Source organism: Fusarium keratoplasticum, chromosome 2 (genome assembly GCF_025433545.1).
Source record: "Fusarium keratoplasticum isolate Fu6.1 chromosome 2, whole genome shotgun sequence".
NCBI lineage: Eukaryota > Fungi > Ascomycota > Sordariomycetes > Hypocreales > Nectriaceae > Fusarium > Fusarium keratoplasticum.
In genome coordinates, this window is record NC_070530.1 from 2,174,859 (window position 1) to 2,195,480 (window position 20,622).

A 20,622-nucleotide genomic window follows, 5' to 3' on the forward strand; every position below is an offset into this window, starting at 1 on the left:
TGCTCTCACGTCACAGGAGGCCAACGCTCCTGGGTCTCTTCATACCAGAACCGTAGAAATGGGATGGGATCAGGAGTAAATAGGAGAAATTTTTGAAAAGAGCACTGCAGTTTGCTCAGCATTGATCGTAAGCCTGTGTGATTGCAACATATGAAAATGTGAACAAGTGAACCATCAAACAAACGTGCGCGTGGAAAGGGGGGGTGATATGCATCGAGCAAGACTGGCGAATCTCTGCCGTTTACTGAGAAAACTCGCATTGGACTCTAGGGGAGTAGAGGATCTTCAAAGTTTTACATTGTCACCGATTGAAGCCTTGTGATCGCACTGAGAGTCTCAAAGTTTAGATTCGTTTTCTCTGGGTGTAGGGTAGGCATATCAGGTGCACCAGCACTTTGCATCTTCATGACACATTCCGCTTTTTTATCCTGACGAGTGGCTCTCGTATAAGGACTCACACGTGGGAAAGGTTTACTGTTTGTTTATCCCTGTCGGGCGTATTTAAAAGATCATGATGCAGAATAACTATCCTTCCCCCATGATATTCCGAGGTAACCAGGGTACAGCAAGTCCACTTGTGTCGTAAATGCCACAATCCATAACCCTCACATGTCTCCAGCCAAACCAACACCTCTCTAAGCGCAAGAAAACACTCGAGTCTAGTTCATATACGCTCGTCGAATATCACCACCACGTGGCGGAGAAAACGCCAGTTGTGAAACCGGACAGATGCGCCGCTGAAAATCCCATGCGGCCCTTTGCTAACGCTCCTTTTTCATGACCAGACATCCTCCTGCACACACTTGTTAGTAACCGTTTGCTTAGAAAGAGCCATCTCTCTTTACGTACCTGGTACTGGTTCGCCGCCCTCATGTTCTTCACAATCTCCTCGCCCTTGGCCTCGGAAACGCCACGTCCCTCAGCCAAGATCTGTGCCAAGACATTGTTGACCTCGCGCGCCATGTTTGCAGCATCGCCGCAAACATAAAAGTAGGCCTTCTGGGACAGCAGATCGCTGACCTCCTTTGATCGCTCCTTGAGTCGGTGCTGCACGTACACCTTCTTGGAAGATTGTCGGGAAAAGGCAGTGATGAGTTCGAACTTGTCGCCAAGAGCCTTCTTGTACTCCTAAACGAGTTATTAGAAAGGTGATTAATAAAAGAGGGGTCAGATAACTTACCTCCCACTCAGACTCGTACATGAAATCCTCAGTAGGCTTTCGGCATCCAAAGAACAAGAGAGTCTTGCCAACTTCGATTCCATCCTGTGCCTGCTTGGCACGTTCCTGAACGAAAGCACGGAAAGGGGCAACACCAGTTCCCGGGCCAATCATGATGACGGGCTTACCAGGGTCCGAGGGCAGCTTGAAGTTGGAGTGACGAACATGGACAGGAACGTGAATACCATCATACTTGTTGCGGGGACCCATGATTTCGTAGCTCTGGCCAAAGGGCGTGGGGTTGGAGTCACCATTCTGCTTCTGCTTCAGGGCCAGGAGATAGTTGGTGGCAACGCCGCGGAAAGGATCACCACGTCCAGGAATCATCTGGGACTCAACGACGGCAGTGATGGAAATCTTCTTAGGCTGGACCAAAGACGAGGACGAGATGGAGTAGTAACGAGGCTGGAGCTTGGTAATACCTTCGATAAAGGCAGAGAAGGGAATCTTAGTCCACTTCTCGCCCTTGCTAACAGCAGCCAGGAAACGCGCGATGTTGTAGTAATGGGGGGTAGTCTTCTCATGGAAATAATCCTTGTCGTTGCCAAGTCGGTTCATCTCAGCCTTGATCTCGTCGTTGGGAGCAAAGGCGGCCAGGGTAGAAACAAATTGACGAGAAACAGGAGCACAGATCTCGAGGTGGTACCGGAGGATAGCATCGTAGGTCGTAGGGTTGGGGAAGGGGACCTTGGCGGTGGGTTCCAGGGCCTTGACATTGACGACTTCGTGTTGCTTTGCGGACAGATCGAGGATATCGAGGAAACGGGTGACTTCCTCGCCAGGGTTGGTGGGCCAGACAGCAATGTGATCTCCAGTCTCGTACCTGAGGTTCGAACCGCTGATATCGACTTCCATGTGGAGGCAGTTTCGGTCCTTGGCGGAGAACAATTCCCGAGACTCGGCAATAGGCGCAATATAGGGGTTGTGGGTGTTGAAAGGTCCCTTGGCAGTGCCTTCGAGGTGCATCTTGTTGGGCTCGCCGAGATAGACTTCAGTGGATTCGGGGGTCAGGTCGTCGCGTTCGGTGATAGCAAAGGTAGGCTCGTACACGGCCTCACGCTCCTCGAGGCCAAGCTTCTTAGCCAAAGCCTCCCACATGGGGTCCTTCCAGGCCAGAAAGTCCTCTTCCATGGTGCCAGCGCCGTCGTCACCCTCACCAGCTTCGCCGATGCGGTGAGCGCCGAGCTTTTCAAGGGCCTTGTTGACGTTGCGAACCATCGAGTTGTAGTGCTCGTAGGTGTTGTTGCCGAGACCGAAAGCGACGTAGTTGAGGTTGCCCAGAGGAGGATCGTTGTCCTCAGTGAAGCTGGCGTCCTCGCCGGTGATGAATTCGTAGAAGTCGACAGCGTTATCGGTGGGCTCTCCCTCACCGTAGGTAGCGAGGACGAACATGACGACCTTGTCGCTGGGAATAGTGTCGAGATTGTCAAAATCGTATTCTTCAAGATCGGCGACCATGGTATCGAGACCGAATCGGCTCTTGCCTTCCTTGGCGAGACGCGAAGCATAGTCCTCAGCGGTGCCGGTCTGGGAGCCGTAGAAGACGACGCAGTTCTTGCCAGACTCTTCCATCTTCTCAACGATGTTCCTTGTGCGCCCAGGCCTTGCTGCGGCGCCAGCAGCGAAGCCGTTGGCGTAGGGGTCCTTGGTGACGCCCCATACCTTGCCCTTGGTAAAGTATGCGAGGGTGCCGAGGAGGATGGCGCCGAGGACGATAACGTCCAGAGTGTCGAGTTCAGCCATGATGGCTATGAGCGAGTGCCGACCCGGACTTGCGGTCAGAGGGCAGGAAGGTGTAGAACCAAGATGAAACCAACGATGGAGCAAGTTTGCGTGGTTGAGTCAAGACGGCGGTGTTTCGACTGCTTTCCCAACTCTTTATTGCCCGTGGATCGTCGTCGGCCGGAAAGGAGGCGGGGGAGGAGGAAAGTGGGATGTGGCGCAAATTGTCTAGAAAGAGGATGTGTTGTCAGTAACAATCGCGCTAAGACGGAGGGTTCCATGTGAATGCCTCATTAGGCATTCACATGGAGGCTAGATGGAGGTCAGCGCTGCTTACCCAGAGGCGACGGACAAGGCCACTGTAGACTCGACTGACACGAACTTTCCAAAAAAGGAAGCGCGATGCGAGAGAAGAGAGAGGGACTTTAAAGGCGGCGGAAGCGAGGCGGAAAGGTGGCAGTCAGCTACGGAATACCACGGGCGTTTTATCAACGGATTCACTCTCGCCGCCGGGGGGCCGTTGCCGCTGGGGTTTGGGTTGAGCCGGGGGCGCCAGTGGACTCCGACCAGGACCCTCCACCTCACTGTCGATACCGATACCGACCACGGAGGGGGGAAAGATTACATGGCCCCTCGGCTCATACAAGTTGTGTGTGACCACCATTCCTTTTTTCTTTCACCCGGGTGCCGACTCTCGTCCCGATCTTCAGGGCCCCCTCCCCCATTGTCAATGGCTGTTTTAGCGCTCGGAGCCCTGGGCGAGAGAGACAGTAAACGGCTGACCCTGCAACCAAGATCTCGCGCAAATGGTTAGAGTTTGCCATTGCCAGATTCTCCTCGGAAGACTGGTGACAATTGGATTTAAAAGATACCCATTGCTACTTGATTCCTCAGGTTATTCTACAAATACTCTTTTTCTCAATGACCGTAGCGATGGAGGCCGGCCGCCGGAGGATGAAACTGTGGCCATGGATGGGATCCGCCGCAATGTGGTGTCATCTTCATGATGAGCCCATGTCCGACTGGGTTCCGAAAACGAACACGGTAAGGCTCTTTGATCTTGTTGAGCCCCAAAACCTAGCTTGTGCTTGTTGATCTTAGCAAAGATTACTGTATTCGCTTGGCCACACGCTGAAGCTTGTCACGTCGGATTTCAAAAGTTGGGTTATGCCAGTTGTCCGCGGGTGCCGTGCTTTGATTCCGGAGGGGGTGGTCCAGGTGCCTCGGGCTCGGCCCTGCGAGCAGTGACAATGGAAGGCCATGGATCCATCCATCATGATCCATTGGATCTGTCTCCCCCCGCGTTTTCATGCCACCATCCATCTTGTTTCCGTCCCCTCCTCACGTGCCGGCTTCTCTACCCCAAATCCCCCCATTGAACCTGGGAATGCCGCTTCTTTAACTGTGCTTCCCCACGATCGGCTTGGTTCCGCTGCTCTTTACTCGTGATTCCAAGTGCCGAGTGCTGTGCCGTTCTTAACCCGCCGGATCCAAGAACTCCGATGATGTCAAGCGAACCCGTGGACCTGGGAGAAGGCATCAGTCTGGTGAGAAAGCCATGGCTATTAACCATTGGTTTGCGGTATAATCTATAAATGTCTCCTCTGGTTCATACTAGCCCGAAGTACTGTACGACCTGGTCCATCATGCTCGTTCTTTCAGTGTCGTCATTGAGACGGCTGGGCCGAAGCCGGTGCCGAGGACATTGAAGGGAGACCTTTGTCTTGTCCGGCCCCCGCATCTTCCCCCCTTCTATCGCCTTCTATCCCTTCGGAATTCCCTCGGAATCTCGAATCTAGGAGGTTTCCAAGGGAGAGTTACCAACACGCTGGTTGCCTAGGCCGATCAATGCTGATGGAATGCGGAATAAATATTCAAGTCCAATGAGTATTAAAACCACACAGTTTCAAGAGCATCCCTTAAAATTTGACTCCTTCTAGAAATTGCACACAATTCGAACCCCGCACAAACCCCGAGAGTTCAAGACAGAACACGACTCGGGAAATTTTACCGTAAATGGCAATGTTCATGTCACCCGTGGTGTTCGGTCCATATTCTGTTCATACTTGAGGCACTGACAAGCAATCCGCATGGCATAGGCCACGGGGAGAGAGACGATAACAAATCGTATTCTATTGGCCAACATCTAGATGGTAGAAATACTTTGACACCTGGTTTTCTGGTGAAATGCTTGGTTCTGTTGTGGGTCAGCTTCATGTCTTCTCAGGGAATATTGAAACCTGCGTCTGACATGCCGACAGCATACTCGATGGGCAAATCAGGAGCGATATCCAGGAGGGTGCGTTGCCTTGTTCACTCGTTCTTTTTGTAATTCGACGGCATAAAGTGAAAGCCACCAGTGCGAGGAGCTGTCATTGCATTGGCCAAGTTTACACAAGTGGCCAAGAGGGGCCCCAAAAAGGCATCCTGTGCTCTTGGATACGAGTTCAAGATGCCACGGATCTCAGTACCTATTTTCACAGCCATTGGATTAGTTTCCATTTCTGTTCATATGAAAACCTGTTTTTCAGCCAATGGAAGTACGAGGGTTTATGGTTCTAATAATATATATCCCGTTCTGTCTCGTGATGGTCTGCTTACACCAGAATCCTTCGGCGTGATGATGATGTCCCTGACAATGCACTACGGCCACGATACACCGGGAGACCCAAGTATATCAATCCCAGACCAAAGATCGTATCAGAACTGCAGTCCCCATCAGGTGCCGTGATCAGCATAAGAAACAAATGCGACATTGATGATCTTCTGGGGTTCGCAGCCCTTGACCTCGAGCCCCAACTTCTGCCCAAGATGGAGGTTTGTGTTTGGCCCCCCAACTCCCATCACCACACTCATTCACGTCAACATCACGTAGACTATCTATTCGCAGATAAGATCTCGACCCCAGGCCAGCAATGACGATCCGCCAGCCCCCTTTCCAGGAGGCCAATGGCCAGCGCAGTAGTGGGTGGCGCGCCGCCCTTCCCAAGGTCCCGTCATCCCATGTTAACCCTAGCTCCCCTGATAGGCCGCGGCCCTTGCAGGCTGCAAGGATGATTGTCCGTCCAGGACCCAGAATCACTGCAGAATGGCCGGCCAAACTGCCATGTGTTGAAGGCCCTTGGGCTGCTTGGCCCCATAGCCGCCTTTAAAAAGCCCTGGCCGAAAAGCCATACAGCGGGTCGGACCAATGCTGGACAAATCTGGCGCTCGGGCAGTAGCGTCATTGTGTGTGGCCCAGCCGCCAGAGTCGGTCGGTCGGTATCCGTACCTAGGTAGGTAGGTGTCTTTGTTGCTCTCGACTCCCTCGTGTACATAGCATCCCTTCGCTTGTCAACTTCATCCCAGACCCGCAAACCAAACGCCATTCCCTTCCTCTTGTCTGCTGCTGCCGTGATCTTCGCCTTTGAGATCTGAAAACCTATCACAGATCATGGGATATAGTCCAACTTGAGATGGGTAAGTCCAAGTATTTTGAGGGTGCCCACCCACCCTCGATGTTCTGCACCCGCCCCTCTTCCCGCACCACCAACTTCAAAAGCTGTGTCGCGGGAATGCCTTCGCTCCAGAACAACAAGCTTGTTCCTCCGCAAGGCTGAGGAGCTGCCGATACTACTACACCAGAGCTAGCTACTGCTGCTTCCTTACGTAGCGGCTGCAGTTGGTTCACGGCCGGACCCTCCTCTCCCGCTCTTGACGGATCCGCTCTTGTTTCACCAACGACCGCCTCGAAACACCTCCAACGAGATATACTACTAGCAATCACTGACAACCTTCTGTGCTACCCAACAGTGCCGTCGCAGCCGCTGCCGGATCACCTGCAGGATCCGCTCAGATTCTCGCCCCGGTCCGTTTCAAGACTCGACGAGGAGGAGGAAGAAGATGAGAGCAGCTGGGACCGAACCCTGCGTCCCATCGCCCTCGACCCGCCTGTTACCCATCGACCTGCGCATTCGCGAGACTCGTCCGCCGAAAAGATCTCCCAGCTTCCTCCGACATTGAACTCCCCCCGCATCCACGGGCCGCACACGAGAGGCGCCATCGGCGGCGTGGTTGAACGAGTCGTCGACCCCAAGAGTGCCGCCTACGGCCATCATCGTCAGACCTCCATCGTACACGGCATTCAGCACTCGAGAAATGGCAGCTTGGCCAGCACCACCTCCAGCCCCCTCAGTCCGCAGATGATCGCTGCCGCCGGCGTCGGCCTCGACCGCCCAGACATGCCATCCGTGGCCGCCCGTCTCGATGGCGATGCCACCTTTCCATCGCGGCCCCCCACAGCTCTCTCCGGAAGTACCGTGGCCATGGATCGACCGACCGCCGCCGACATGTCCCCTCATGGCCCGGCCCAGCGCAAGCTCGAACGCATGCACAGTAAATCACGGCGTGACCACACCCCTCACCACTCTCATTCGTCCCGTCACCACAAGGATGACCAGAAGACGGTGGGCGAATATGCGTTACACGTCTTGTTCACCTCTGTCAGTTTAGGTCCCGAGCCTAAACGCGCCCTGGCTGACCTTGTCACAGTTCATCGCACAAGCTGAGGAGAAGTTGACAGAGTGCGTCACCGTCCCCTTTGACCCCGAGCCCCATGTCGAACAAGTATGCGGTCCGGGTGTCGATCCGGCCTTTGACCAGTTAATTGTTGCTCTTGGTCACATTGCCAGCCCCAAACCGAAAGCCCTAATAGACTCAATGATGCTGTGGAGGAAGAGCAAAAGCGACGCCGCAAACGAGGCGCGCAACCAACTCCAACAATCCCGTGGAGTCCTACCTGGAGGTCCATTGCTACGAAGAAATACAGAACCCGTTCAAGCTGGAGCACCCGACAGTGTTTTCCCCAATGGCCCACCAACTCTCGCTGCAAGACAAGAATATGTCGCTCAAGCTGAACGACGATCGACCGTGTCGATTTACATCCTTTGCCGAGTCCTCCTCGAAGTGATTAGCCAGAGTAACCTATCGTCGATTACCCCTGAAATGGAGGACAAGCTAGAGAGCATAATTTTTGGGCAGCTCAAAATCGCCGACACGGAGCACTTGATGGTGTCTCCTCTGAAGCTTGCTAACTGGAACCTTTTTGCCCAGCTGCTCGGGCACATGAGCGACATCAATTTCGCCAGCGTTACCAGGAGATTCATTGAAGATCTGGACAGCTCCCTTCAAGAACGAGTGGTCAAGAGTCCGACTTCATCCTCTGGCCGGGACGCAGAAGGAAAGGTGGAACTTGTCTTGGGAGGAATGAAGCATCTCAAGCTCAAGATCTCACCCGAAGATGCGTGGGAACACTCTTGCGACTTTCTCATCTCCTTGGGCCGTCTGTTTCAGAAGTCTCATGGCCAGAGGGTTAAGACAGCCTTTTGCCAGGTGATCGAGATGTTGCTTCTTCCAATTGCGGCAAAGGCAAGCAACAGTCACTTCATGCATCCGAAATGGGCAGAGGTTCTATCTGCTGTTGGACCTCGTCTGGCCCAAATGTTTATGAAGCCGAGGCATTGGACCTTTGCGTTTCCATTGACCGCGACCCTGCTCTGCGTCTCTTCCCCGGACAACTTTGGCTCTCAGTGGCTACAATTGATTTTGCCTCTGCAAACCAAGGTAAAGGATCGATTCACCAAACCGCTTTGTCTTCAAGTTATTTCTCGCTTGCTCTGGACTTACTTGTACCGGACCAATGACACCGTTCAAGGCGCTCTACGGAAGATCGACGAGGTGATGAAACTGGTTTTACCTTCGTCAAAGCGAAGCCTGGTAGCCTCTGACACCATTTGCACTGAGCCTTTGATCCAGATCATCCGAATCATCGGCTTCAAATATCCCGAGTACTGCTTCAGAACCGTCGTGTTCCCCCTGATCAACGCGGAGCTATTCACATCGAATAAGGAGTTGAAGGTTGAGCAATTGGATCCTGATCGAGTCGTTGTGGGAATCAGGGCCTTTCTCTACATTATGTCCGACCTCGAAAAGGGAGAGCAAGGACAGCCACCTTTCCCCCAGTTTGCCGAAAACCCTTCGTCGACGTCAACGCCTGACCGATTTCCCGTATCCCCTGCCGCCTCTTCTCCCCGCAACTCCCCCCTCTCGCAACCAACAGTTACTTCGAAAGAGGAGTATGTCACTCGTCCTGTCCTGACACACGTCTTGAGTGATGGCGTCCGGGAATACTATCTCAAATTCTGCGAGATCCTTGGCAAGATTACCATCATCTGTGACAATACCTTTGGCGGCCAAGCGGCCCTGGATGAGAAATTCAACAGTCCCGGACCAAAGACGCCTATTGCTGAAACCTTTACCTTTTCCCGCAAGGATGATCACCAGAGTGCCGCGGACCAGAAGCAAGCGTTTTACGAACTCCTCCATGTTGCTGTACAAGCATTACCTCGGTGTCTGTCAGTTGATATTCCGTTCAACTCACTCATCAACTTGCTATGCACCGGCACAGCCCATGTGCAGTACAATATTGCTGAATCATCAGCCAACTCTCTGAAAGCTATCGCCAGGCAATCGCATGCCCAACAAGTTACCATGGGCTTTGCTCGATTCATCTTCAACTTTGACGATCGATATTCAACCATGTCAGATGGCGGAATGCTTGGTCATAGCCACATCGAGAATACCCTTCGGCTTTACGTCGAGCTTCTGCAAATATGGATTGAGGAAATCCGGCAAAAGTCTAGGGATGCTGCTACAGATCAGCCAGAAGCCAATGCCTCGGACAAGCGAGCTCTCAAACTCGATCTCTCGAGCATATGGGCCGAGGTTGATCAAGCAGAAGCCCATGGTTTATTCTTCCTTTGCTCACAGTCCCGGAGAGTTCGTCACTTTGCTGTTACAGTTCTTCGCCTCATCGTCGATTTTGACAAAGCTCTTGGAAAGGAAGCGTCCGAGGACAAGGATTCCATGAGGCTTATTGACATACTCGAGAATGAGTCCAGCAAGGTCATGGATTTCAACGATGAACAACTGTCTGTTGCTGAGCGGAGTCGATTGCAGCGAGGTCTTCAGAATACCAACAATCAAGGAGCCTTGGTTGAGCTCTGCGCCAGTGATGTCTCTTACGATACGACCCTGTGGTTCAAGATCTTTCCAAACCTTATCCGGATGGCCTACGAGAAATGCCCGTTCACTGTCACGATCTGTCGAGATCTTATTTGCAACCGAATTCTTCAGATGTACAAGCCTATCGTCTACCTTTCTGAGCCCTCGCGAGGCCTATACTACAACGGAGACCCTGGCAGTGCCAGAATGGGAGGTCGGTCTGCAACAGCCCATCCAGAGGTAATGGTGGAGCAATGGAAGCTGTACCTGATATTCGCCTGCACGACACTTGCAGACCCAGGTGCTTTGCCTACGCCACAGGATCCCCAACATGTCCGAAAGACCTCCAAATCATCTTCCAAGGACAAGATTGTCACCGCCAGGATGTTGTTCAAGTATCTCATTCCATTGCTATCAGTCTCCTCAGCTTCTGTCCGGGACGCCGTGGTCGTCGCCATGGGCTCAATCAACATTCACATCTACCGGACATTGCTCGAGGAGCTGCAAGGCCAGGTTTCTCGCTGCAACGATGAGGCTCGCGCTCGGATACACCAGAGAACGAACAGTAACCCTCGAAGGAACCGCAAAATGGACCTCCTTAGAACGGAGATCACACACGTTTTTAAACTGACCTCACACTTCCTCAGCGAACCTGAGGTTTACAATGGGGAGTTCTTCTTGACAACCCTGACCGCATATACAAAGGATCTCAAGCTCTTCTTGATGGATGGGGAAGTTCAGATGGACTGGGAGTTTCAGAAGCTCCGACGACACTACTGCGGACTGATGGAGGCCCTCTTTGAGGGCATCAACCGAACCAAGGACCCCTCTCGATGGATGACATTTGAGTCTCGAAAGTCGGCCTTCTCTCTCATGGAGGATTGGTGTGGCTTTTCGCCAAATCAGACTCAGATACGTGCTCGCGAAGATACCATGCGACAGTCTCTGATTGATCAGCAGACTTTAGGTGAGAGAGGCACTGTCACCGCGGCCATGGAGATTGAAAAGAGGAACCTGAGGACTGCGGCCCTCAGCGCCATGGCAGCCTTGTGCGGAGGACCGATCAGTGTTACCACAGAGAGCAATAACGTTCTCCAGTTCGACATACGGCGCATGCTCGCTTGGATTGAGGCCATCTTCAACTCGGGAAGCGACCGGATGAATGTCATTGGAAGGAGGGCTTTGAAGAACCTGATTGTGCACAACCAGGAGGTTCCCTACCTGATGGAGCACTGCATCGCGCGGTGTTATTTGGCCGACGTCCCGAAGGTCCTTGAAAGCTATTTTGCCGTCGTCACTCAGGTTTTGCAGGACCACATTGACTACCCGTGCCCGTTCTGGAAACTGCTTGGTCTTTGCCTCTTCACGCTGGGCAATGATCAAAGTGAGATTAGGTCCAAGTCTGCGACTGTTCTACGATCTCTGGAATCACGCCAGCAGAGGAACTCGAAGATTCAGGATTTCGACATCAGTATTTCCGACAAGACACAGGCTGTCTATAAGCTTGCACAGTTTGAAATCTCCAAGCGTCTTGCGAAGCAACACACCGAGCTGGCTTTCCACATCTTCTCCGAGTTTACCCTCTATTTCAAGGACCTACAGCCTGCAGCCCAACGGAACGTTGTTGCTGTAATTCTCCCCTGGATCCAGTCCATTGAGCTAAAGTTGGACCCCAATGGAGGCCCCACGGCGCAGTCTTTCGTGCTACTCGCAAACTTGCTGGAGATTACAATCAAATCCAGTGGTGCGTTACACAACGAAGTCCAGGCTCTCTGGCAGGCCCTTGCAACTGGACCACATCCAGGCAATGTCCGACTAGTGCTGGATTTCATCATGCAGCTGTGTCTTGAGCGCCGAGAGCAAAATTTTGTCGAGTATGCCAAGCAGATTGTCGTCTTCCTATCCACAACGAACAGCACGCCAGGTATCAAGGTTGTCGAGTTCCTTCTCATGCAAATTACGCCGAAAGCCATGGTGCCGAATGAGAAGCGCGATGCGGTTCCGCCGCCGCCTGACATCAGTCTTTTGCCTTACTGCGCTGATCTGGCTGAGGCTCTCCCAGTGGGTACCAAGCAAGCCGGGTTCTCCCTTGGTCAGCTGTCGTTGATTTTGCTCGTGGATTTGATGGTGTCTCCAGTACACCTCACGCAGGAAAACGTCCCGCTTCTGCTTCAAGTGGTGACTGTCTTGTGGGATCACTACACACCTCTGGTTCAGGAACAGGCACGAGAGATGCTCGTACATCTGATCCACGAGTTGGTCATATCTCAGATCGACGACCAGGCTCAAGAAGCCGACAGGACGTCTATTGAGGACTTGATTGATCTTGTTCGTCGACATGACCGGTCTGTGGTCTGGGGATACGAGGACAGTAATGGCAAAGTGGATGACCATGACAGCAAAGTGCCGCCGAGCATGGAGTTCCTGACAGCAGAGGTGGTCAAGACGTTTGAAATCACATTCCCCGGAATCAAGGACCACTGGGGCCGACTGTCACTGACCTGGGCCACGTCTTGTCCGGTTCGCCACCTCGCATGTCGTTCGTTCCAGATCTTCAGATGTGTCCTCACGTCGGTTGATCAACTGATGCTCGGGGACATGCTTGCGCGATTGTCCAACACGATTGCGGACGAAGATCCTGAGATCCAGTCCTTCTCAATGGAGATCTTGACAACTCTGAAAACACTCATTGTCAAGCTGGATGCAGACAATCTCCTCAGCTTCCCGCAATTGTTCTGGACTACGTGTGCTTGCTTGGAATCCATCAACGAGCGCGAGTTTCTTGAAGCTGTCGAGATGCTCAACAAGTTCCTCAGCAAGCTGGACTTGAGCGTGCCCAGTGTGCGCAGGATACTTGCCGATGGCCAACCAGCCCGATGGGAGGGATTGTTTGATGGTGTGCAGCCGTTGCTCCATAAGGGCCTGAGATCCTCTCTTTGTTGGCAGCCAACCCTCGACACGATGGACAAGCTGGTACATCTCCCTTGCGATGGCTTGATCGGCGACGACACTCGGCTGTTCTTCTCTTTGCTGGCAAATTTCCCCCGGTTCTTGAACGAGCTTGAGAAGCCGAGTCTGGGCGACGACGTTTTGCACACGGCTAAGCTACTTCTGGACGAAGCCGATCGTCAGGGGCTGGCCAGCATTGCCCTGGCTCTGCATGACTTTGTCTCAGGAAAGCCTCAAGATAGCAGCAAAGACTTCATTCTTGAGCTCTGGGGGGCGTTGAGAGAATACTATCTCCCCCACCTGGACTTCCAAATGGTAACCTTCCTTATTGGACTCCTCACGAACTCTCTGTCTTGGGTCAAGATCCATACGATGAGGATTCTCTGTGTTGCTATCCCCGAGGTAGACATGCGCAAACCAGAACTTGCTGGCCATGGGTCCGATCTCATCTCGCCATTGCTTCGCCTTTTGCAAACAGAATTTTGTATGGAGGCGCTCGAGGTGCTGGACAACATCATGACCATGTCTGGCAACCACATGGATAAACACCATCTGAGGATGAGCATGACACGATCGACATCAAGGGCGATCCGCAAGGAATACGAGCGCACGCAGAGCCTGTTCGGAATTCCGGAGGCGTCAGGCTGGGCTATTCCTGTACCCGCGAAGAAGACGGATGCCACTCGTGCCAATATTCATGCCGCTTTCTACACATGCCAGGGCTCAGAAGGCATGCTGACTGAAACTTCGCCAACCCCTGACGTGGAGTTTCATGCAGATGACTTTCCCTACGGCTACTTTGGGGCGTCGGAGCGAACCGAGACGATGCTCTCTGACGAGGGTCGCGGCGATGTTCACGTTGGCGACCTCGCGACCAAACTGGACAGTCTCGATGATTTCTTTGATGAGCCATCAAGCCCTGCTACTGACGACGACGGGCGATCATCAAGGACAATTACTGAGTATACGCCTGAGTCTTTTGAGACTGGGGCGCAACTGTACGACGAGCAGATTCTGCCCATTTTGCACGAAGCCTCCAACAACACATCATTCCAGAATGGATTTGCAGACCGTTCCCCGGCTATGTCAAGGGAAGCAAGCTCAAACACGATGAATCCCGGGGCCTTCAATGTCATTGTCCCTACTACACGGCCTGGGCTTCATTCCAGATCTATCACGTCCCCATCTGCTCCGGCTTCTTATCAGCCACAGATGGGGGACATTGCTTCGGACGACGAGTACGTGGGAGGATTCTCTGATGCTGATGATGAGCGACCCAGCACGGGGCACACAGAGGGTGCCTTTTTCCTAGAGAACATGATCAAGCCTGTGACTAGAAGGCCACAGTCGAGAATGCGACGTGTAACACAAAGCAGGTCGCGAGATGAGAGGAGCAGAGAGAAGCCACCACCGCAGCCAGCGTCACGCCTGGCGAACAAGATGTTTCCACCCAAGATTCAAAATCAAGGCCAGGGCGACATGCTATGAGGATATAGAAAGAAAACTGGTATTGACGGCCGCACCGCATGTATTTGAACGTTGAGAATGTTGTATGATGTGTAGAGAGAGAGCATTTGTTGCATCGGCGCTGGGGATTTCTGTAGTTGTGACTCGGATAGGCATTCCTTGGGAACAGTGTTTTTCAGCGATACAAAAAAGGAACTGGAAATGATATTTTGAGAAGATTATTGCTTCTTTCTCAGCAGCTCTGCGATTATTGTTCCCCTTTGTCCTTGTTGTGACTGACCTCAATTGAGTGGTATACTGGCTTAATGCATATTGCGATGTTATTGGCTCTCGATCAACGAATTTTCATCTGAGCTTCAAGGAAGCAACTTTACCAACACTCGCTCATGGAATAATGTCTATATTGTTTCGAGGCGCTCAAAGAGCCTCGAGACGATTCAGATTACCGTCGAAATGGGGTTCTACAAGCATCAGGGTGCGGCACATTAGCAACAAGAACGGCCAAGTGCCCAACCCCTTGGAGTTGATATACCCCGAAGCTCCGAACAAGGGACACTCGGATCTCGCCACGTTTCTGGCTTATGTCGAACGCACGAGTTTAGACAAGAGGACAACCGTATATCGGGGTACTCACTACGAGTACACGGTCGCCGACACGCTCTCCCAGTATGGCTTCTTCCTTAAGCGCGTGGGAGGCGCCTCGGACCGCGGCATGGACCTCCTCGGAACTTGGACACCGCCCTCGACCTCGCAAACGATAAAGGTTATCCTGCAGTGCAAGGCAGGCGTCCGGAGTATAGGTCCAATGTATGTACGCGAGCTCAAGGGCGCTTTGGTAGCAGCGCCGCCGGGATGGCGAGGCGCGGACACGTTGGGTCTGCTGGTGGCCGAGAAGCCGGCGACTAAGGGGGTGCAGCGCGATATGAACTCGGCCGAGGTAGCGCTGGGGTATGTTTGTTGTTCCAAAGAGGGAGAGTTGGTGCAGCTCCTATGGAATTATAGGGCGCAGGAGATGGGCTTGGAAGGGATCTCGGTGGGCGTCCGGCATGGGGTAAACGGAGAGGAGAAGAAGTTGGTATTGATGAAGGGAGGAAAGGTTCTCCCGATGCTAGAGAAGACGACACCTGAGGAGCAGGAGCCAAGCATACCTGTTGACGGTTGAAAGATGACGACACCGTCAGCAGCGCATTCAGACTCGGGCTGTTTCCGAGATGTGCATCTGCGAAAACTCGGCTTGTGATACCAGTCAAGCGAGCAGTGCCCAGAAATCGATATTGGCAACTACACAAGACTTATGAAGCAATTCAACTCCCCTTTCCAATTCTCAACGCATTCATCCTGGCACCAGGTCTTTGGAACAACGCAACAACCGCGATAACTTGGCTGATATTCATTTTGTCTCACAACCGCCGACTATCAGCTGCTGATAACTGGATTTATGCATCCGAGGGACGGCTATCACGACATGCGCTTGTCATGGAAAGGGCGTTGTTCAGCATTGGGTAACGATAACGAATAAATAGTGGAGGACCAACCATGGTCTCTAGATCTGCACCCCGCACATTAAGCTTGGCCTTCTCAGTTCCGGGACCGGCACCAGCTTTATCTATTCTCATCTCAACCTCGGTTCATCCTTAACTCAAAACCCTGTTCCGTGTCATTGAGCAAAGGAAAGATGGAGGCGAGGCCTGGCGGTACTCGATCACGGCATGGTCTGTCTCGTCTTGTTCGGCACGACCACTTCCACACGCTGACAAGCAACAGGATGCCTGACATGCCGGCGGAGGCATAGGAAATGTGATGAAGAAAAGCCGACCTGCAAAGTTTGTCGAAAGACTGGCCGGGAATGCGAGTATGGCTCCGACTTGAAATGGGCCGCAGTTGGCCACGCCTCGTCCTTTGCGACAAGGCGCACTAAGAGGATGAGAGAGACCCCGGCCCGGCGACGTCTTGACGGCAGTTCTCAGCGATCAAGGACTCTTTCAGCCGCCTCGAACCAGCTGCGTCTAGGCGAAAACGAACCCTCTACTGTGCCTGCAAACCCAACGACCAATCAGAACGGTGACCTTGAGGCGGATATGTTGATCTGGCCATCTATGGACCTCACACCCTGGGACGACTCTGTCCCTGGCCTGGCTTGGGGTTCCTTGATTGGTGTGTCTCTTGGAGCTGATATTCTCCCTGAACAATTTGAGCCATCTTTCCGTGCCAACACGACGGAAAACAATCAAGAAATTGAACCTGAGGGGCCAGTGACGAGTGAGGTTGGCTCAATTATCTCAAGGCCAAACCCTTGGCCAACTAAGGACTCACTGGGCCCTCTGCTATCAGCAACTCTGTCATCTCCTAGTGAAGAGATAGCCTACACCTACTGTATATTTCACTCTATAATCGCTAACCCATCCTTCATTTGCTAACTTCGGTGTGTAGACCTCAACCACACCTCATCACGGATACCCGCTTACGATGGACCCCACAACCCCTACCGGAAACTCTGTCTCGTGTCCGTGTCTTATCCACTCCTCTTGCACACTATCCTCTATGTCTCTACCGTGAGCATGTTCAACTATGGGCGCACTGATAGCTCTCTGATCGCCAAGCACCAATCTCAAGCATCAAGCCTGCTGCAAAACGCGACTGCGTTCCTCAGAGCAGAGAATGGGAAACCAGGCCAAGAAATGCCTGGCCGGAGCCATGCGCTGTCTGTCCTTTCCCTTAGAGAGGTCACTCTTGCAGCATATCTGATGCACATCGTGACTGAGGTCATGTCAGGTAGCCAGACTGCAGAAACCTTCCTTCAGAACGCCTATCAACTCATGGTAGAGTTGGGATATATCGAGAGTATGCCGGAGAGCTACTATGCGCGACTCCTTGTTCACAGATTCGCAATCATCGATGTCGTCCTCGCTTTTCTGCGACGACGAAAGCCTATTGCGCCCATGAGCTTTGTTCTTTATCAGCAAGATGAAGAAATGGACCAAAATGAGCCGTCTTTTCGCGAGTTAACTGGTTGCCCTCAACCAGTTCTTGCCTACCTGGCCAGGATATCCCATCTGGCCTATGATGTAGCTGCCTATCAAGGGGATAGCTTGTCGCACCTGGCAGAGGCCTATCAGCTCGAGACTGAAATGCGCGTCTGGGGACAGAGATATCCGGTGCCGTTTGCTCTGGGAGTCGATCAAGCAAACGCGCAGATAAGCCCAGCAGACGATCGCAAGGATCTCGACACATTAAGTGAGTGCTTCTACTGGACGGCGCAGCTCTTGCTAGCGAGGAGAGTGTTTCTGGATCCTACATCATCGCCCCGAGTCCAGTTTCTGAGACGACATCTGTTTATTCTCATGGATCGTCTCCCAGCGGGTTGTGGCCCAGACTCGTCACTCCCGTTCCCGTTCTATATGGCTGCGCGCGAGGCCATGACTTCCGAGGATCGCGACTGGGTTCGGAAAAAACACGTCGAGATGATTAATGTGTACCGTGATAGGTCTAGAGAGATCATGATGGGATTGACTGAAGAGATATGGAGCAAGGCAGATGAGGCTGCAAATGGGAGTGTCTCGGGTGGGCATGGAAGCTTGGTTGTGTTGGAGAACGACATGTATATACATGTGCTGGATACGGTGGCTTCTCACTTTGTGTTTTAGGTGGGAATCACAAACGGGATATCTCGGTAATATTTAATGCTGATAATAAAGGTTTGTCGTACCCATAGTTTCTATGTTGTTCGAGGAGTGTTCGTCATGCTAAGTCCCCCCATTCCCAAAACGGAAGTGCGTCTCGCATCCCCACCATAGGTGCATCATGAGGTCTCGAGTGTAACAAACATGGCGCCTCACTTGATCCTCAATGGTTACTAAAAGAGGGGTTTGCAGTTCACGGTCAAGGTACAATATAGCTACTTCTTTCTTAACTGCGGCTTTAAGCCATATCAAGTAAGACTTGCCGCCTTGTGCAGGCGTGGCACATATCTTGGACGGCATGGTAAGAGGGAGGCTTGTGTCCTGGGCTTATATATCACCCTCCTTTGATGTTTCGTTATCTAGAAAGTTGTTTGCAATCTGGACTTGCCCGGAAGAACTTTAGCCGTCGTTTCAATTTTACCCTCTCTTGGAGATTGGGTGGAAGCTCTTATACCACTACATTTATCTTCGAGCTACGATACACACTCTCGACCAAACCTCTTTACAAAATTCGAAAACTATGTCCACGGTCAAGGGAGACAATCTCCCCTTCCGACTTGCAGATCCTACACTATGGCATCAGGACTCTTACGTCCACGGGCAATGGGTATCCGCAGCGTCCTCAAAGCGATTTGATGTTCTTGATCCAGGCAGCGGAAAAGTCTGGGCCACATGCCCAGACAATGGACCTCAAGATGTCGACGCAGCCATCACGTCTTCCCACAGAGCCTTTCAAGAATACAGCGTCCTTAACCCCCGCAAGAGAGCCCAGCTGCTTCTCGCCTGGCATGGACTCATCAGCAATGCCCGTGACGACCTGGCCAAGCTCTTGACGTATGAAACCGGAAAGCCCCTTTCTGAGGCGCACGCAGAGATCGAGTACTCTCTGGGCTTTACGTGGTGGTTTGCTGGAGAAGCAGAACGCATCCAGGGCTCCATCAGCATCCCTTCTGCCCCCAATAGGAGGGTCCTGGTGATCAAGCAGCCCATCGGCGTCTCCATTGCTCTGGTGCCTTGGAATTTCCCTGTGGCCATGATTCTCCGAAAGGCAGGCGCTGCTCTTGCAGCTGGCTGCACCATGGTCGTGAAGCCGTCTCCCGAGACCCCCTTAACCTGCCTAGCCCTGGCCGACCTCGCCACGAGAGCAGGGTTCCCCGACGGCGTCTTCAATATCCTGACAACCTCTCTCGAGAACACGCCCAGCCTCTCGGAGGCCATGTGCGTGCATCCGCTGGTCAAAAAGGTGACCTTCACCGGGAGCACGCGAGTGGGCAAGATCGTGGCCGGCTTGTGCGCGCGAAACTTGAAGAAATGCACGCTCGAGCTCGGAGGCAACTGTCCCTTCATTGTGTTTGACGATGCCGACCTCGAGCAAGCCCTCGATCAGCTCATGACGTTGAAATGGAGGAACGCTGGCCAAGCTTGCATATCTGCGAATCGTGTCTACGTCCAGGCGGGCGTCTATGACAAGTTTGCAGCCATGTTTGTCGAGAAGACGAGCAAGCTTAATATCGGCCACGGTGCAGCCCCTAACACGACATTCGGCGCAGTAACAACACCCGTCGGGCTGGAAAAGGCGGAGGCGCAGGTTCAAGACGCAGTTTCACGCGGCGCAAAGCTGGCTCTTGGATCTGGAAAGCCATTCGCTCCTGCTGGACAAGGAAGCGGCGGCTACTTCATGGAGCCAGTTGTGCTGACCAACATGGACTCCTCCATGAAGATGAGCTGCGAGGAGACATTCGGCCCTGTCTGCGGACTCTTCAAGTTTGATACGGAGGACGAAGCGATCAAGCTGGCCAACGACAGTAGCATGGGACTAGCAAGTTATGCCTTTACCAAGAACGCCGATCGTCTGTGGAGGATGTTTGAGAAGCTCGAAGCAGGCATGATCGGGCTGGTAAGTTGTCTATCCATCAGGTTAGTTGAAGTGAGACTCATTTTCTCTAGAACACTGGGAATGGTTCTGCGGCCGAGAGCCCGTTTGGTGGAATCAAGGAGAGTGGCTATGGCAAGGAGAGCGGCAAGGATGTGGCTGTTGCTGAGTATCTGATTCAAAAGACTGGGACTTGGACTATCAACTCGAATATTATATGAAAATTGTCGTTGGATATCGATATATTGGTTGATATAGTCGTTCGCATGTTGCACCTCTCTGGCTTACACTCAACGAGACCTCGAAGGCCTAACAGTGGATGACTGTGATATTGGCCATATTCCAACGTGATTTTTATCGCACTTGACCTTTCCGGATAGATTAAGGCTCGTATAGGAGTGCAAATAGCTTGAACCATCCGTAGTGATGTGAAGATCAAGTGTAATGTGGGCTATTGACGACAGGTAAACCTCGAAGGCTCAGCTGGAGAATCACAAGCCCCATTCCCTTGCCCGCATGTTCGCGCCGAAGAATAGTTTGACGGGGAGTTATTTCGGCTTAGAAATTGTCATCCAAGGACCGGGCCGGTTCATAATTATTGGCTGCGATTGCCGGCACCACCATTATCTATCTGCGAGACGGCGTCATGGTGGATTACCGCATTGGGAAGT

General features: G+C 52.6%; 5 protein-coding genes across 5 annotated transcripts; 4 read left to right on the plus strand and 1 right to left on the minus strand.

Annotated features, from left to right (window-relative positions):
• Positions 1-775: 775 nt before the first annotated feature.
• NCS57_00259200 (NADPH--cytochrome P450 reductase) lies at positions 776-2,962 on the minus strand (the record flags this gene model as incomplete). Its single annotated transcript, XM_053052619.1, has 3 exons — positions 776-793; positions 850-1,128; positions 1,181-2,962. 3 exons carry the CDS (start codon positions 2,960-2,962, stop codon positions 776-778), a joined length of 2,079 nt encoding a protein of 692 aa, XP_052917865.1.
• Positions 2,963-6,396: 3,434 nt separating this feature from the next.
• NCS57_00259300 (uncharacterized protein) lies at positions 6,397-14,419 on the plus strand (the record flags this gene model as incomplete). Its single annotated transcript, XM_053052620.1, has 3 exons — positions 6,397-6,400; positions 6,701-7,422; positions 7,472-14,419. 3 exons carry the CDS (start codon positions 6,397-6,399, stop codon positions 14,417-14,419), a joined length of 7,674 nt encoding a protein of 2,557 aa, XP_052917866.1.
• A 361-nt stretch (positions 14,420-14,780) lies between these two features.
• On the plus strand, positions 14,781-15,560 carry NCS57_00259400 (uncharacterized protein; the record flags this gene model as incomplete). Its single annotated transcript, XM_053052621.1, has 1 exon — positions 14,781-15,560. Exon 1 carries the CDS (start codon positions 14,793-14,795, stop codon positions 15,558-15,560), a length of 768 nt encoding a protein of 255 aa, XP_052917867.1. The 5' UTR covers positions 14,781-14,792.
• Positions 15,561-16,073: 513 nt separating this feature from the next.
• Positions 16,074-18,042, plus strand: NCS57_00259500 (uncharacterized protein; the record flags this gene model as incomplete). Its single annotated transcript, XM_053052622.1, has 3 exons — positions 16,074-16,110; positions 16,163-16,771; positions 16,829-18,042. 3 exons carry the CDS (start codon positions 16,074-16,076, stop codon positions 18,040-18,042), a joined length of 1,860 nt encoding a protein of 619 aa, XP_052917868.1.
• A 556-nt stretch (positions 18,043-18,598) lies between these two features.
• Positions 18,599-20,172, plus strand: NCS57_00259600 (Aldedh domain-containing protein; the record flags this gene model as incomplete). The annotated part of the gene is made up of 2 exons (XM_053052623.1): positions 18,599-19,975; positions 20,026-20,172. The coding sequence occupies 2 exons, from the start codon at positions 18,599-18,601 to the stop codon at positions 20,170-20,172; spliced, it is 1,524 nt and encodes a 507-aa protein (XP_052917869.1).
• Positions 20,173-20,622: the final 450 nt, after the last annotated feature.